Source organism: Dufourea novaeangliae, unplaced genomic scaffold (assembly GCF_001272555.1).
Source record: "Dufourea novaeangliae isolate 0120121106 unplaced genomic scaffold, ASM127255v1 scaffold162, whole genome shotgun sequence".
Classification (NCBI taxonomy): Eukaryota; Metazoa; Arthropoda; class Insecta; order Hymenoptera; family Halictidae; genus Dufourea; species Dufourea novaeangliae.
The window spans coordinates 1,511,153-1,528,866 of NW_015374046.1; the positions used below are offsets into that span (position 1 = coordinate 1,511,153).

Genomic DNA, 17,714 nt, shown 5'->3' on the forward strand with positions numbered 1-17,714 from the left:
CATTTTGTCAGTTGGCGGTGCCTGTAAAACCCAAGTCAAATGCGGAAACAGATGGTTATGGTTTTTTAGTCAACTTTTGTCATTTATTCCTGACAATTTCCTCGAAATATGTACACAACTGGTTATCAGGGATATACATATATGGATCTGAAATAGTGAATTTGTAAGGAAACAATGTAAAAAATCTGCCATATTTCGTTTCCAATTTTGATTATAAAATAGTAAAAAATAGTGTCCATAATTTACAAAAGTTTGAAGTAAAACCATTAGCATATAATTATATACTCCTGTTTTGAACTACACCCGTGATAACTAGTTGTGTGCAAATTTCGAGCAAACTGCCAGCATATAATGACAAAAGTCTAAAAAACCATTGCCATATGTTTCCACATTTGACGTGGGTTTTGCAGGCAAAGCCTACCTGGCGAAATGGTAAAGCAAATTGGCAGTAAATTAACAGCAAGTCTTGCAATACAACCCAAACCAACTAACCTAGGTCAATTTATAACCTAGACCAGATCTTTTTTTTTTTTTTTTTTTTTTTTTTTTTTTTTTTTTTTTTTTTTTTTTTTGTTTTTTTTTTTTTTTCGTGAGGAAATGCGTTACGCACACCCCCGCATCCCCCGACGGGGAGGGGGCGGGGGTAGTGTGGGACTCACCCCCCGGACTGTATGTCCGGGAGGGATACCCACTAAAACCTCACGGTGGCCGGGCTCGGCGCTGTGCGGGGAGGCACCGGGATCTCTTGCGAACACGACCGGTACCTCCCCAGCGCCCGCTCCGCCAGTGGACGGCAGAGCGCCCTCTCTGTGGTGGGGGAAGCAGAGCTCCCCCCCCCACCGAACCGCGGGTGCCACAGTCCCGCGGTCCCAACAGTCCCTTTTAGTCGCCTCTTACGACAGGCAGGGATTACCGTGGGCGTATTCTGTCCCCCGCCACACAGGGGAGAACCTAGACCAGATCTTGCATCAACCTTGTAGCCATGTTAAGTACCCTCATGAGCAAACTTGACTTCCGCTAGGGGAAAAGTGGCGTAGGAGAAGGCAGAAGAAGGGCCTCTTACCACTTGGTAAAATTTCAAGTACTGAAATAAAGGTTAAATTAAGCTTCCTTAGCAATGAAATGTTTTTCAAAATCATAACCATATGTAAATTATTATACTTAGCTAATTTTACTTCGTTTGAATAAAATAAAATCAGGAAAAATGACAGTTTTATCTAAACATGTTTTAAATTTAATCAATTATGTCTTATAATTTTCATTATATGAACAAAGTAGATAGAAAGAAAAATGGTTTTATTAGATTGTAAAGGATTAGGAAAACTTAAACCATTATTAGATAATTTACTAAACAATGCATATTATCTCGAAACTGCATTTGTGAATAAATTCTAACATTCTATAAACAATTGTATAATTTCATCCCCGATAATATTAATATTATTTGAAATAATACGGTTGGTATTATTTCAGTACTACATAATTTTAATATTTGAAAGATAGGCGGTAAACCAAAAGCTGGTTAAGGGTAATTGAGGAGCCGGCGGGCCGAAGTTGTGAGCATAAATCATGGACATATATAATAGAGCGTGGTCTTATGGTAAGAATAAAATCGGCACTAGAGAAAGAGGACAATAACTGAACTAGCTTTCTTCTCTTTCTAATGGGGCTGCTGGTGGAAGCATACACGCATGTAGATTTCTTCTCCTCGTCGCCCGCCAGTAGCTTTCTCCCCTCCCTTTGAGATGTGCGAGCAAGAGAGGAGTTACTCCAGCGCTACTTCTGTCCCTCGATCTCGCTTCATCCCTACCATAAAACACGCAGTCTATTATAATTATTATGCACACTCCAAGCAAACGAGACTGCAAGAAAATAAGCACCATGTGTTGCGGGCTTTATACCATGCGTATTTTACGTACCTTCGCGAGGAAACTCGGCTTTTTCTAGGGGAAAATGCAAAGTAGGTACAAGGACCTCCTACCACTTGGTATCGGAAATTACTGAAATTTATGTTACATTTATGTTGGATTTTCTCTTACGCCACTTTTTCCCCTAGCGGAAACCGAGTTTGCTCGCGAGGGTATCCACCACTAAGTGTCGCCTCTTATTATATCTTCTTTTGGCTTAAATCGTAGACAATTTCTACATGAAGTTCTAGTAACTTAATGGACTGGACTTTTGGATATAAATTTTTTTCATTATGTCGTTGTAAATGTGATTAAAATGGTAGTAATTTAATGTACATTAGGAAGGGGCACATTATATCTGTAAAGAAGGAAAAACACTACTATTTAAAAAAATTAGTAAAAACGGATAAAAAGTACTACGCAGGGAAATTTACTTCATTTCTTGTTCGCACGTTGGTAAGCCGTCTATCGATTCTCCCCACGCACACATTTCCTCTTCAGTCATCGATTGCACTTTTTGCACCTGCCATTTTTTTTCCAGAGTAATGGGAGCCTCATCTGAAACCACTGGCACGAGGGTGCATTAAAACAGGCTACCCTAACCTGCGAAGCCACCCTCACCCTCTTCGTCTCGATGAATCTTCCATAATTGATTATTTTTGAAAAATTCTTAAATTGTCTCCTGGAAGAAGGAAAAAAGACAGGCAAAGAAAGATATACTCGAGAAGTCAAAGTGTGCGACGAGGAAAGACAACGGTGCTGCCAGTAAGAAGGAGAAAGAGGAATAAGGATAGAAATAGAAGAAGGTGAAAGTAAAAGAGAGACGGACAGAGGGTGGGTGGTGGGGGGCTCTCAGGTTAAGAGTGAGGGAGACAGAGGAGGTCGAAGGGAGTCGAGCGAGGAGAATGACGGATAGTCAGCAGCAGTTTTGCTTGCGTTGGAACAACTTTCAAGCTAATATCACCAGCCAATTCGAAGCCCTCAGGGATGACGAAGACTTTGTTGATGTCACCTTCGCCTGCGATGGTAGGCGTCTGCAGGCGCACAAGGTTGTCCTCTCCGCGTGCAGCCCTTACTTCAAGGAGTTGTTCAAGGTTAGAAAACCTTCCCCGCCTTGCTTCTCTTTTCGGTGCTATTTGCTTGATATTCCCCCCCTCCCTACCTCTTAGCCGAGTATTCTTACCTTGTTTGAGAATCATGCTTTGATTTCGATGCGGTCGAAATTAAAGTACTTGCTCAAAATTCTCATGTACATGTGTACGAATGTATATATGACGCCTCTGTGTATGTGTATGCGTGATGTTCCTCCCGTGCAGCAGCTTCATACATGTTTTGCATAAGCTACTTGCTATTGCACATCACTTGTTTGTTTATTAATATTTGAAGTCCGTTTTGATTTGATCCGATTTTATTGTAATGCATCGTTAATATATTATTTGTATATTATAGGCTATAATAGTTTAATAAATGTAGAAATTAATAATGTAATATGAAACAGAGATGTAGTTACTGAGATGGCCTTTCATTTGTATACAACATACATATGTTTTCAAACTGTATACATGTGTTTGCAGTGTTTATGTAGTTTACTGTTTTTCTTTAGAGTAAAGTATTAAATGTAAGCTCAGAAACACTCTGAATAAAAATATAAATCTGCATATCCACTTCTATAGACAAATTTCCACAAACTAGGATTAATTAGATACAGCTTATTTATTGAGAGATTTATTATATTAAAAATAAAATTGAACGTTATATGCTAAAGTGCATAAAACCTATGATTTATACATAATGTAATATAATGTTAACTGTTAAATTACAATTAAGAAAAGTATAATTGTGGTTAGTTTTTTCTACTTCATTGTAAGTTTGAAATCTTTTACATTATATAACCTGATATAAAAAGGGAGAATTTAAGTACATAAAGAAGTAAACAGTTGTGGTAGTAGTTATTAATCACATCTTACGGTCTATTGTAGGATTCAATTCAGAATGTTTATGATATACATTTTAGTATCTACATATTCAATCATATCATTGTACATATATTCCTGTTAAAGATTTGTATAAAGTTAAAAATTTGGTTCTATTGTTATCTGTTTAATATCAATCTGTCATAAAAAACAGTTGAATTATTAATAATTTATTATAAGTTTAAAATTCTGGACTATAAATCACTGTTACTTATTACACTATTATTTGTAAAAATCAAAAGCATATTGTTAAAGTAGAAATCAATTTCTATATATTATAATTATCTAAACAATAACATAACAAGCATAAGGCATAAAAATACGGAATATATATGATAAATAATAATTAAATTTTCTTGTTAATGTCATTAAATTAATGATTAATAATTAATGAAAGACATGCAATTTCTAACATATAATCTATTTAATTATTGTTATTTGATTTATATTTTATCAGAATTAATCATCGATCATGTGCTCTGTAGGTTTTAACTATACGTTAAGACTGCAGAAGCTAGTGGAATATTTTTTTCTTTTTTCTTAACCATCCTTTCTTTTTGCTACTTTTAATAAAAATAAACATTTCAAATCTCATACCTGATTCCTTCATTTACAGTAATAGAACATGATTTCACAGATGATTGTGGATGAAACTGATATTTAACAAACATGAATGTTATTCATTGAGTATAATGTAAATTATAATACTTTTTACTATTACTGTTGGCCACTTTCTGTATTAAATAGAAGTTTATGAGTCTGTAGTTTATCATTTTTCTGACTAATTACTACTAAAATTATTTTTTTACCTGCAATTTGTCATTTATTAATGCATTGTACAATTTCATCATTGTTTTGTTTCTTTTGTTTGTAACATTGTAAAAGCACTTTAATATTAATATTAGAAGTGACTTAAATTATAATGTGCATTAAAAATTTTAAATTATAAAGTATTGAGTATACTCTACATTTTTTTACACTGTCTTAAAATTAAAATATGAGGTTAAATAATCCGTAATTTAAAGAAGAATGTTTGAACTTCTTGTAACACAATATTTATTTATTTTTTAAAATATAAATAGTTTTTGAAGACGTATCAGTTTACTTTTTAACCCTCGGATGGTGGTAAGTGGGTCCATTTTGACTTGAGTTTTAAGGAACTTCATCCATCTCAATAGCTACTTATAAGTAATTTAAGGTAGTAGTTTATATTAATTCGAAAAAAAGACATCTGTATAAAAATGCTTTAAAAGAAATGATGCATGAGAAACTAAACAGACCCATGCTCTGCTGTTTACATTACCATCAAAATCAAAACTATCTGCGTCTTCGGGGTGAAAAATCAAGGTATAAACTATACAGACTACTAGAACATATTCGAAGAAATAAAAGTGCTTGGGAGACATGTGTCAGGAAATTAAACATTTCAAAGATTCAGTTTTTGTACTTTGTAAATTTATCATATTACTGCTACATTTATGGTAATAAATTGTGCAGCAGTTTCAAAAAGTTCAGAAATAAGTGAGGCATGATGTACAATTATACTGTCTGTACAACAATAGTATTCATTTTCTGTTTTCCTTTCTATAAATAATTGTAATAAAGTATTGCAAAATAATATTTCTGAATCTCTATTATGCCTGGCATAATATAATTTTTCTAACAAATATTTGAAATAATGGCTATTCATTTCAGTTCAGTTCTGTTCAAGACTGTAAGTAGAATTGAGTGAACAGGTACACTTAACATTACAAAGTATTTGTTTTTATTTATTTTTATTTATACAAAAATTGACTATATTTCAGTTTATTAACTTATCAGGAGAGTACATATTTCTGAGTGAGTTTTATGTAAACTAGGAATTACATCTTCAATATATGTTGTAGTTGTAGGACACAATATATTGTAATAGAAAAATAAAAACTGTACAGTAACTACATTGATAGGTTCATTCTGTCTTTGTAAGTTATTCCACTATATATTTATTGCTTCCACTATACATTTTGTTGCTTTGAAGATAGACTAAATATAAGTTATAAAAAGAACAGGAAGGTCACAAAAATATGGTTATTGTATAGTTTTTATATAATAATTATTTAAATTGTAGTACATCATATCGAAGATATAATTTTTAATTTGCATAAAACTCACTCAGAAATGTGTACTCCCATGTTCGCTTTTTATATGAATTATGTTGATTATATTTATTAAATTTCCTTATTCTTCAATTATAATAGCATATATTACACACATAGAATTGACATTGTTATTTATATAATGACTAATATTGATAATACAAGCCTATTTGTGGAAGTTAAAATGTAATTTAATTGAATTCACTTATTTTGATAACATGATTACTGTGTTTCTTAAATATTTAACCAAGTGAGTAGATTTAAAAGACGAGAAAGAACATACATATGTTTGGGGAAGAAGCAGATATAAAATTCCAGTTTTCAAGAATTAATTACAGTAGAAGATCATTCATGTTTTCTTTGAAGGTAATTTGTTGTAAGAAAGAAAGTTAAAAATCAATTTTAAGGAAGTTCAGTTTATTCACGAATTTGTTAATTATTAAATTCAGTAATTGATCAACATCAGTAAATGAGTAACAACTTAATAGTCAGATTATCAAAATATTTCAATAAAGTATACATTGGAATATTGTTGGAAATAAAAAAATTATTATAGCCTTTGTGATTACTCGTATTTGTGAAACTCACTCAAAATTGCACGAACATATTTTCCAAGTTTTTTTTCGGTGATTACGCATAAAGGTATTTGCATATTATTATATGTTCGCATTTTAAAGATTATAACTCATAAATGTCTCGAGGACTGTTATGTTAGATATTATGAAAAAGATTTGAGAAAAGGAATTATTCGTCCTTTATATTTAGGTTTATATGTATATGTATAAATGTGTGTTTATAGACAAATCCATGCAAGCATCCAATAATATTTATGAGAGATGTGGAGTTTGAACACCTACAGTCACTTTTGGAGTTTATGTATGCTGGGGAAGTTAACATATCTCAAGCTGAATTGCCTACATTTCTACGAACTGCTGAGTCTCTGCAAATCCGTGGCCTCACCGACTCTCAAAATATTCAGCACAACAACGAAAAGGTTTGTATTTAGAAATTGTTGACAAACAGTATATGTATGAAATAATATTATTATTTCATCATAGTTAAAATTCAAATACTTAGAAATTTTTCAAATAATATTAAGTATTGAATATTTAAACAGGAATAAAATAAATGAAACACAGGTAAAAATTGTATTATGCTTATTAACTTCCACGAAACTAATCATGAGGACAAAAGTGTTTGAGTTTGTGTAATAAATTAAACTTGTGCCAAAAGGTTTAATAAAAAATTTTGTGTAATTAGGTGTACTTTATATTAAAGTATTTATCAATAATGCGTTAATTTCATTTTGATTTGATAATTGTAGCATTTGAAAACAAATAACATACATGCATCAAATGGACGTGGGCTAATCTCACCAAGTTTGGAGGAGGACCATAGCAAAACTCCACCAGCCTCAAGTCCTCCACCATTGAAAAGGCTGTGCAAACGAAGTGATTCGCCTCAGATATCTAGTCCAGTACCAGCTGCAGTGGCCTGTGCACCTGGAACGCCACGCACACGGCCACTAATTGAGCCACAGGTTCAACTCGACTGTTACAAAGATCTCGATATTGTTGAGGTTCGTATATTTTTAATCAGTTTCTACTTACTACTTGCACGATTACGTATTAAAAATGAAGAAAAGAATCCAGTGATGTAAAGAAAAATTTGAGATCTTTTAAAGCTTCGATTTTTTTCAGGCGTTGCATACCTATCATACAGAGTGTTCACGCTATTATTAGTCAGCCTTTTTCTTAAAAATAGTAAGTATTAGAAAAAAAAATGGAAGAAGAAAAAGTTTTACAGTTTTCTATGACCAACGTAGTAGCATATAACAATTTTTTATATTTGCAATATTTTTCGAGAAACGACGGTGACCTTTAATTTTTTAAATTGAACGCTGTATAGAGGGTGTAACAAAAATGTTGGAGGACCTGGAAATGGGAGTCTCGTGAGGTGATTTGAAACCAGTTTTTCCTTAATTTAACAAAGCCTCGGATAACATTTTTGCTAAGGAAAAACTTGTTTCAAATCACTCCACGAGTCTTCCATTTCCGGGTCCTCCAACATTTTTGTTACGCCCTGTATGTTTTTATGTCATATGAAAGCATGTGTCAAGATGAATTTATCCATATGCTATACAGTGACCTTCAAGGATATACAAGATCAGATGTAAAAGTAATATTTTGAATATTTCGTACTAGTGTGTTTACATGCATTTCTTATTGATACAGTTCAGTTTCTTAAATGTGACTGATTTTTTGTTGTCATTCGCTATCAGAGTAGTATAATGGAAATAAAAAAGGTAGTACATTGAAGTACCGAAAATAATATTTGGATAGAGTGTAACCAAATGAAAGTCAGTTTGTTTCACATGCAAAGCGCTTGGAGGAAAGAAGGTGTTTTCAAAATAACTATCATCGGAAATCGTCTTCTTTATGAAGATGAAAAAATAGAAGTTTTCCTGCATCTTAAAGAAAATCAACGACAACTTGCATAAAAAAATTTGAAAATTACATAATTAGAAACCTTTTAAATACCATAGAGTAGAAGAGGTACAAGAAAGTGATTTACCGTAGTGTATTGAGTTTTGCGATTGGTTACGTATGAATAATAGAAACGACTATAATTTTTACAAAAAAATTCGTTGGACAGACGAATAAAATTTTAACAATAATATGAGGAGCAACATTCTTATTGCCTACATATGATGCATTGAAAATCCAAAAGTGAGAAAAGAAAAAACTTCCAAGTGTAATTTCATATAAGTGTGTGGTGTGGCATAATTGACAATGTGCTATTTGGAGCATATTTTTATAGTGGAACATTAAATGGGGATAGATATTTAGAGTTTCTAAATACGCAATTTAAAGACTATTGGGAAGATTAGTCACTATCCATTGCCTAAGATATGCATTTCTAACAAGATGGAGCCCCACCACATAATTGCAGAATTGTGAGAAATCACCTTAACAACATGTTTAACGACAAATGGATTGGAACAGACGGACCTCTTGAAGTGGCCTTCAAGATCCTCCAGATTTATCACCTCTGAATTTCTTTTTACGAGGCACTGTTAAAAGATATCGTTTACAATACACTATCTAGAGTATGTAGTATAAGTAAACGATTTAAAAGACAAAATGACACAAGCATATGTATTAATATCTTGGACAACATTACTAGAAATGTGCATTCATGCACAGGGAAATTATATTGAACATTTACTGTAGTCTTGTCAATAAAGAATACTTGTAAACACATTGGTACGAAATATTCGAAATATTTCTTTAATTTCTGACCTTGTATGACCTTGAATGTGATTGTATGGCATATGGGTGGATTCGTCTTGACACAAGTTTTCATATGACATAAAAAAATATACAGCGTTCTATTTAAAAAATTGAAGGACATCTTCATTTCTTGAAAATATAGCAAATAGAAAAAAATTGATATACACTACTACGTTGGTCAGAAAAAGCTGTAAAATTTTTTCGTCTTTCATTTTTTTCCTAATATATATTTTTTCAAGAAAAACGCTGGCTAGTAATACCGTAAACACCCTGTATATACATTTTGAGGAAATCGATTAGTTTTTCTTCTATAATGAATATTTGAAAACAAATTCTTTGAATATTCCATTAAAATCTTAATAAACATGGAACGTATTAACTTACAAGAAACTAAATTCTGAGTAGTTGAGTGTACAGTTTTGCACCATAATTCTCTACAAATTATTTTTTAAATATCTATCATACGTTAGAGGAAAAAGCGGCGTAGGGGTAAGGGCTTCCTACCACTTGGTAAATTTATTTCAAGTACTGAAATAAATGTTAAACCGAATGTTAATTTGGCTTAAACTTCAGTAACTCCGAGAACAAGTGGTCGGAGGCCTTTCTCTTACATCACTTTTTCTCCTAACGGAAGTCGAGTTTGCTCACGGGGGTACATAAATATAAGTTGTATAAAAAAGTGTTAATAAGTTATCGTGGGAAAGTCTTTAATACATTCCTTCTCTTTATATATGTTCAGGTGTATCTGTCTCCTTTTTAAATTATAAGGTATAGGAGTATACACTGTGTCCGGGTTAAGTGAGGACGGTTAAGTGTTTCGTAAGCGAGTAAAAATATGTAAAAATTGTTTCTGCAAAAGTTTTGTGGTACAGAGGACTACATTACATAATGTACATAGTTTTTCTGTAGGTCTGGGTTAGGAAGAATCTAAATTTTGGCTACGGGGTTGCGATTAGGCGATCTAGCTCTCTCTCGATGATGACGTTACGTCGATGAAATCTCCATGTGTGCAGACTCCGCCTCCGGGTGAAGACAAAAGTGAGCTGGTACTCACCGTACTCACCTTAAGAGACGAAGGATTGGATTCCCCGACGTTCATACTCCACTAGCTTACAAATTAGGTAGGGATGGGCCGTTCTAATGACTCTCCGAATCCTACAGCGAGTACACTTGAACCTCCACGTGGCCCGGGCCTAATAAAGTTGGACCGGGTGGAAAGCCGGGATAAACAGAACCCCGGGAAAGCCACCCCTAGACCCCTTGGTCTTTGAGTAGGCTGAACACTATACCGTCCGGCTCCTGGCCTCGGAAGGAATACCACAATCCCTTCTCCTGGGAGACAGAAGTGCCACCACTATCACTAGGAAGAATCAGAAGGTCACCTTAATTTTTTTTAAATGGAATGTCATACTTTTTTTTATTTAAGGTAGTTGGCCGGCTTTATAAAAGATAGTTGGCCGGTCAGAGCGGGGTTGGTTTTCACACCTTATATCGCCCTCATCGAAGCACTTATACCAGAAGCGTATCTTCTGATCGCTACTAGTACCTGGCCCGAATGCAGCGTTGATCTTCTTAGCCATCTCCGTTGAAGAGGTGTTAAGCCGGTATTCATACAACATAATCGCTCCAGTTGATGTTGCTCCATTTTCGTTCTCTATTAATCTCCTTATTACCCCGCGCCAATTTATACCTATTACGCGGAAGGTTCGCGCACATAGTCGCATATTCTGGAAACATCTCGGACCTGTTTCGATTTAAAGACGAAAACGTTCGAAAAACAACGAACCCGGCAAGGACTTATGGGACAGCCCAATATCTATCCTATGGTATTGTGCCTCTTTATACCAAAAAACTTTTGTGGGAACAATTTTTTCATATTTTTACTCGCTTACCAAATATTTAACCGTTCTCACTTAAACCAGACATACTATACATATATGTGTAGAACAATGCAACTATTACTTAAGGAAAAGAAATAGATTTATTATCATTTTGTTTGTATTCTAGCCAAAAATAGAATTACCAGAGTATGGAAGCGACGATGATTGTTCTCCAAAGCAGGAGGTCAACACACTGCCAAGTGGTTTCCTCAGCCTTGATGGTGGCATGGAGGTTTTGCCATCTTATCCACCTTCTTATCAAGGTAATTGTAACCAATTTATGTATACAAAATAATTCTTTCAAGTTTAAATCTACTTGACAAATAGCGTATTCAGAAAACACAATGATGTTTGCTGGTTAAAACATTTTTAAATTTATTAATAAATTTAATATTGTTACGGAAGAAATAACAAATATACTTTATAAGAAATATAGTTTTCAATTAAAGAATTCTTTTAGGGAGTGGAACAGGTGGGGGAGGAGGAGGTGGTGGCGGCGGGAGTGGTGGACCATTAGAAGGAGGACTACCAGGACCATCTCATGCCAGCAGTACGGAGTTAAATCAAGAGCAACAAGGTAAGTGACCACCCATCCCAACCCTAATTCTTTGGTAGTTGCGAGCACCATTACAAACAGCAACAACCTAGCCGATCATGTCGGAGAGAATTTTTTGGATGCGAGTAGAAACATGGAAGGAGAAGGGGAGCCTCGGTTTGAAATGGTAAGCTCGTGTAGCTCGGTAGCTCTTGCTAGGCGGTAGGAGAGAGAAAGAGAGAGAGAGGGAGAGTGAGAGAGAGTGAAAGGGGGGGGAGGAAAGAGAGAGACATTTGACACTCGGAGGCGATCTTTTAATGATTTTATCCAGGCGGAGTGCAGTTTGCGGCTGTTTGTGTGAGAAAATCAGCTGTGTGTACATACTCGGGCTCTACCTGTCCATTTTGTTTGCCAGAGTTGGAGGGTATATTAAAAAGTTATAGTTTCATAATAACAGATAACTAATTTAAGAAAAGTTATCGTATCATACATATCGTAACGTTTATCAAGAGAAGATTATAGTGTGAATTATGTTTAGCTTTACTTTAGAGTAAATATACTTCCGCTTACTTTAAATTGGAAATAATTGAAAATTTTTGTGAGTTTAATAATTCACATATAAATGTTGCATATTCAAAGGATAAATATATGTCCAAAGAAAACCAAATATAAAGAAGTTTTAAGTACTTTTAAAATATGAAGGAACAAATCCCTCCGTCTGGTAAACCTGTCCGTTGCTTCCACGTTTTCCGTTTTTGTCCGTTAGAAGACATGCCAATTAGAAACAAAACAATTTTAATTATTAATTTCTATTTATTTAAACAAATTTTAAATTTTATTCATGCAGAAGTAATGTTATCCATTAATATTAATTTTGACTATATGTATACATTTGTAATGCATATAAATTCTTATATTTTTAACATACTGCAAATTTTAAAACATTGTACTTTGTCTAATTGGCGTTGTTTGCTCTATGTATCCATATACATATATCTCATATATCAAAAGCTTGATGTTAAATTATATTTAAGCTTCTCGGTTGAGGTCTGTGTTTTACCGCAATGTTGTAATTAAAAATTAATATCCTTGGCTTCACTAATCGTACTATAATGCACTATAGTTACTTCATAATATGAATTAAAGTTCAAATAACTGAACTGCTGTTAATGAATACTTTAATATAGATTCTTAATATGTGAATATGCTTTTTAAAATGTGATTAAAGTTTACGAGTTTTTAATTTGAATTTTGGAGTCTAATTTGAAATAGACAAAGTACAGTAAATTTATATTTACATTTTTTTGTAATTTTTATTTCGACTATAAAATTCCATGATTGTTACTATTATTATAGAGCATAAGAATTATTATGATTTATGGAGCATAAGAAAAAGTTTTATTTATAATTACGCCAAAAAATATGTCCATTTGAAATTGTCTAATAATATTACTATAATATTAACTTATTTAAAAAGATTTAAAAAATAAGCAATTTATAAATATCAAGCGAAAATTTATGAACGCAAGAGGGTGTTGTCGAGAAGCAGTTATGTCAAATAATTTTAGAAGATACAGCGCGACTCTCACGCCTCATATACCCAATAACAACACGCTTACCATTTGTCTCCGATGTGTGTACGTTGGTGATGCGCGATATCGTGGTGCGCACGACAAGTAGCAATGGGATCAGCCAATATTTTTCCAACCTTAAATATTTTATTGCATTAAAAAATCATGACAGTTTGAGAAAACTATTTGAGGATAGCAATGAGAATGTCTTTATAATAAATTTAGTACATGTTGACAGAAATAAAGTAACTTATCGTGTTAAAATTGTAACGAAGTTTTTTGAACTGTCATAAACTGAATTTAAATGATATTAAATAAAACGATTTGAATACTATGATCAAGTATTAAGCACAGATTAGAAATTTCAATTAATGTAAATGAGAATACATTTTTAGAAAAAGAAAACAATTTTTATAATATAAAATGTTTACTAGAATATAATGTAGCAAATGTGAACTACATGAAAGTGACTGAAACTTTAATGTAAAAAATAAATTTCAAAGAATAATAGTTCAAATATCATGACTAAAAATTAAAAGTGATCCCATTGTGAAACAAGATAGAGCATACAACAATCGTGCAGCTAGGGTTTCTCAGCTGGTTGTTGCTGTCCGGTGGTGGCTGGTAAATCGGAGACCCCACCCATAAATCCACTCAATAAACAAAACAAAGAAAAAAGATTAACTCCCTTCTCCGTGCTGCCTCTACCGGGTTAGAGCAAGTTGTGTGTGTGTTGCAGCTGACCTACGCAAACTGCACTCGCTGGACCCACGCCCCTGTCCTGTCTGCAACCGCATGTACAGTAACTTGTCGAACCTGCGTCAGCACATGCGCCTGATCCACAACCCTCAGAGTGTCACATGCCCCCTTTGTAACAAGCCATTCAAGACCAAGCTCTACCTGAAGCGTCACCTGGTCAGCTTCCATGAACTCAACGTCGCTGACAGACACCGTCAGGAAGAAATCTACCAACAACAGCAGCCAAAAGCACAACAGCAAACTGGAGCGCAAACTCATCTTCAAATCCAGGCGCAGCAAACAGATACTATCAAACCTTTTTCTACGCCCAGAGTTTCCACAGAAGAGGGCACAGCCACAGTGACTCTGGAGAACAAATCAAGAGCATTCCAGGATGGTGCTTATGAGGTCAATCAGACCAGTGTTGAATCAAAGCACTTTCAGAGCAACATGATGCAGTTTGATGCAGCATACCACTAATGCGCCTTAGTTTTTTTGGCCCATTTGTGATAGTTTTTTGGTTGAATAGGATTAATGCCAATGGTTTTTGGCAACCATAGACTCTTACGGGAGTTGAGCATAGTCTTTCAAAGAAAGACCAAGGTGTAGCAAAGAGACTGAAAGATTGTGCTGCAATGGAAGAGATAAGAATTCCAAGAAATTTTTAACATACAGAAAGTTACCTGACGTTAATGATCATTTTAAATGTATATGATTTTACAATACTTTTACGTTTTTACTCAAACTTATTTTTGTTTGCTGGAAGTTAAAACATAATTAAGTCTTTAAAAAACTTGGAAGATTTAATTTTGTTTCTTTTTCTTATGTCATCAAATGAAAAAAAAAATATTAGTTAATAGTTTGCATTCTATGAAGAAATTGCATTCATGTTACATTGGAATTATTTTGAAATTTATAATCCTTTTATATCATATTAAAAGGTTATATCTATTTTTATAAAATGAGTTTTTTTTGTTTAATAAGAAACTATACAAAGGTTTGAAAAGAATGGTTAGTTTAAAAATCTCATGTAGCACATTGCTTGAAAGGACAGTCTCTTAGCAGCACCTTACACTAATTGATAAAATAGATGTCCTTGAAGGACAACTCGCAAAAGGTGCCGTGCCTATTCGTCGTCGTAAGGAAAAGCGAGCGTATTCCTTAAACAAACCACGAAAGAAACCACAAACAGTTGCCGCAAGTGGAGTAGCCATCCCACCTCGTACTGATTATTCCGCGAGCCAGGATAACTTGTTGTTTTATTTGATGCTATACAGTGTTATATAAACTACAGATATTTACAACGATATTATATTCTTACAGAGGATTATATTTACTTTATTGAATACGTCACACGACTGGGTGCAACGCACAGAAACTCCCAGGATGACGTACGAACATATTATAATATATTTTTCACCACGTAGCAGTTTAACGGTGCGATAGACAGCCAACCGATTTTACAGCTCAAGCAGATTTACAGAGGATTTATTATTGACAGTTAACGATGGGAAACCACCGTGATGCAGCAGATTGAATTTAATATATTATAAGAGGCTTGTGTCCGAGGTGGCTTTTCTTACACAGAATTCTCCAGTTTTATATGCTCTAATGTGATATTACAGAGCTAAATGATTAATCGTTTCCACTTCCTCTTCATGAAATCAACTCAATTTCTTTTAGTACCTTTATATATTAATGCTATTGCAAAGTATTGTAGCTAGTACATTTTCGTTTCAAAAGTATTTTTAGCTTGCATTTTTCTATGGAAAGTGATAACAAAAACAGTATTATTACTATTATTATTATTCGAACAGTAGGTTTCTATGTTTATATTTGATAACATAAAGATGCAAACAAAGGATTTTTTTTTTATCTATTATTGAGTAATTTCAAAATAACTTATTTCAAATAAGTTGTGTAGTATTATATTTTACAGTTCAATTATCAGTTCATTTCCCATATTCAATTAAGTAGAGACTGTTTGTTACTTGTCTCTTGATCCTTTTATTAACTTTCTGAGGACTAAAATTTTTGTAATTATTGAAAAACATTAAGGAGTTTTGGTAAAATTAAATTAATTTATTATGAGAGGATTCCTAGGTTAAAACTATTATATCTTATGAGAGTATTTTCTGTGTGTATAAAATACTATAATATTTTGAGGTACTGATTAATATTGGATAAATTTTTATAATCAGATTGGACTGTATTGATCGGTATTTTAACAATATTATGGTTTTGCAAAGCAGAGAATAGTATACAACATTTGGCTTAGGAATTGTTTTGTATTTACTCGTAACATAACTTCTGAAGCAATTTATGTAAATCTCTTTGTTTAAATATATGAATGATGAAGATAAAGCCATCTCAGGCATCGCCGAACTCCATAGCCATAGTACCACACAGTACAACTCAGGATCTTTTATATTATATTTTACAGGTGACAATAGTTCCGTGAGCGCGATGTGTTCGACAAATTTTTCGTGACATACGGAGTCCAGGGTTTGCAATAATTCTATTTTAATTAAATTTCAATTTTATTCCATTTATTATAACCTTCGCATTAGTGGAAAATTTATATATTTGTGACATTTTCGTTGTATTTGACACTTTTGATAATTAGTTTGATAATCGTCATCCTTTGATATACGAGTAATTTAACCATTTTGTTGTAATTGTGATTCGATTATAGGAGCAATTTACAGAACTATTGAAAATTTTCTCGTAGACTCCGTATTCTAGAAAAATCGAAATGTTTCGCGAATTAACCGCGCCGTTCACACAGGCTCTTTACCTCACGATTTACAATCAAATCACAGATGCAGCTATATATTATTACAATAAGTATATTTACATACCGTTTTACAACAGTGCCGGGGTCGCAACGACTGCGACCGATCAAAGTTTTAACTGAAGCTACACAAGCATTAACCACGAAAGAGATGGGAAAAACAGACTAATTCTAATTTTTTTCGTCTCATACGCGGACAGGTCTTTTTTTTATCGTTACGCACTTTTTCCGAGGGTTTTTCTATTCTTTTCTTTTTCCAACGCGTGTAACAGAGAGCTTCGTGCCCAGCGCATAGTTTTTACTCAATCTAAGATTAGAATATAAATGTTGCATATCATGTTATTAAGATTGTTGTACAGACAGCCTGTTGCAAACCTCGGTTCGTTGATCCTTTCTCGATTTTAATCTACAGTTTTACTTGCAAACGTTCGAGTTTCTTTAAAATCAGGCTCATGTTTTGTCAATACAATTTAAATGATTTGATTACATTTTATTATGCGAAACTCTAAGGCTTATCTTATTCTGGACTATAGTTCGTTTAAAAAATTCATACAGACATTTTTATTCGTTCCCAAAATTTGAACAAAGTCGGAACGTTACAGGAGACAAATTTTAATTTGTATCTTTTCTCACCTTATTGTTTGAATACAGTAAAAATAATAATCTTATACTTAAAGAAAACCGATTTATTAATTTGAGATAATCTAATCGATTAACAGTAGTTCTCCATTTCGAGTAATTAACGTGTGTGTATCTACAGTACTTTAATAGAAATTTCTAATGCTTCTGATATTTTCCAGAATCTTTGTTTACATGAATTATTTACAGTTATGTAAATACAATTGTTATTCTATTCGTTACTTACTTCAGTTATTACTAATAACTAAT

General features: G+C 33.3%; 1 protein-coding gene across 2 annotated transcripts in view; it reads left to right on the forward strand.

The window, feature by feature from the left end:
- The first annotated feature begins 2,423 nt into the window (after positions 1-2,423).
- Positions 2,424-17,714, forward strand: part of LOC107189794 (broad-complex core protein isoforms 1/2/3/4/5-like) — a 43,254-nt gene continuing 27,963 nt past the window's right edge. Inside the window, exons 1-6 of one of the 2 annotated variants that reach the window (XM_015578449.1) lie at positions 2,424-3,001; positions 6,815-7,009; positions 7,340-7,594; positions 11,316-11,451; positions 11,649-11,765; positions 14,034-14,512. In XM_015578449.1, coding sequence (XP_015433935.1) covers positions 2,813-3,001; positions 6,815-7,009; positions 7,340-7,594; positions 11,316-11,451; positions 11,649-11,765; positions 14,034-14,512 — 1,371 coding nt within the window. In that variant the 5' untranslated portion in view covers positions 2,424-2,812. Of the gene's footprint in view, positions 3,002-6,814; positions 7,010-7,339; positions 7,595-11,315; positions 11,452-11,648; positions 11,766-14,033; positions 14,513-17,714 lie in introns of those variants that run through there. The other variant, XM_015578447.1, reaches the window with a different exon arrangement.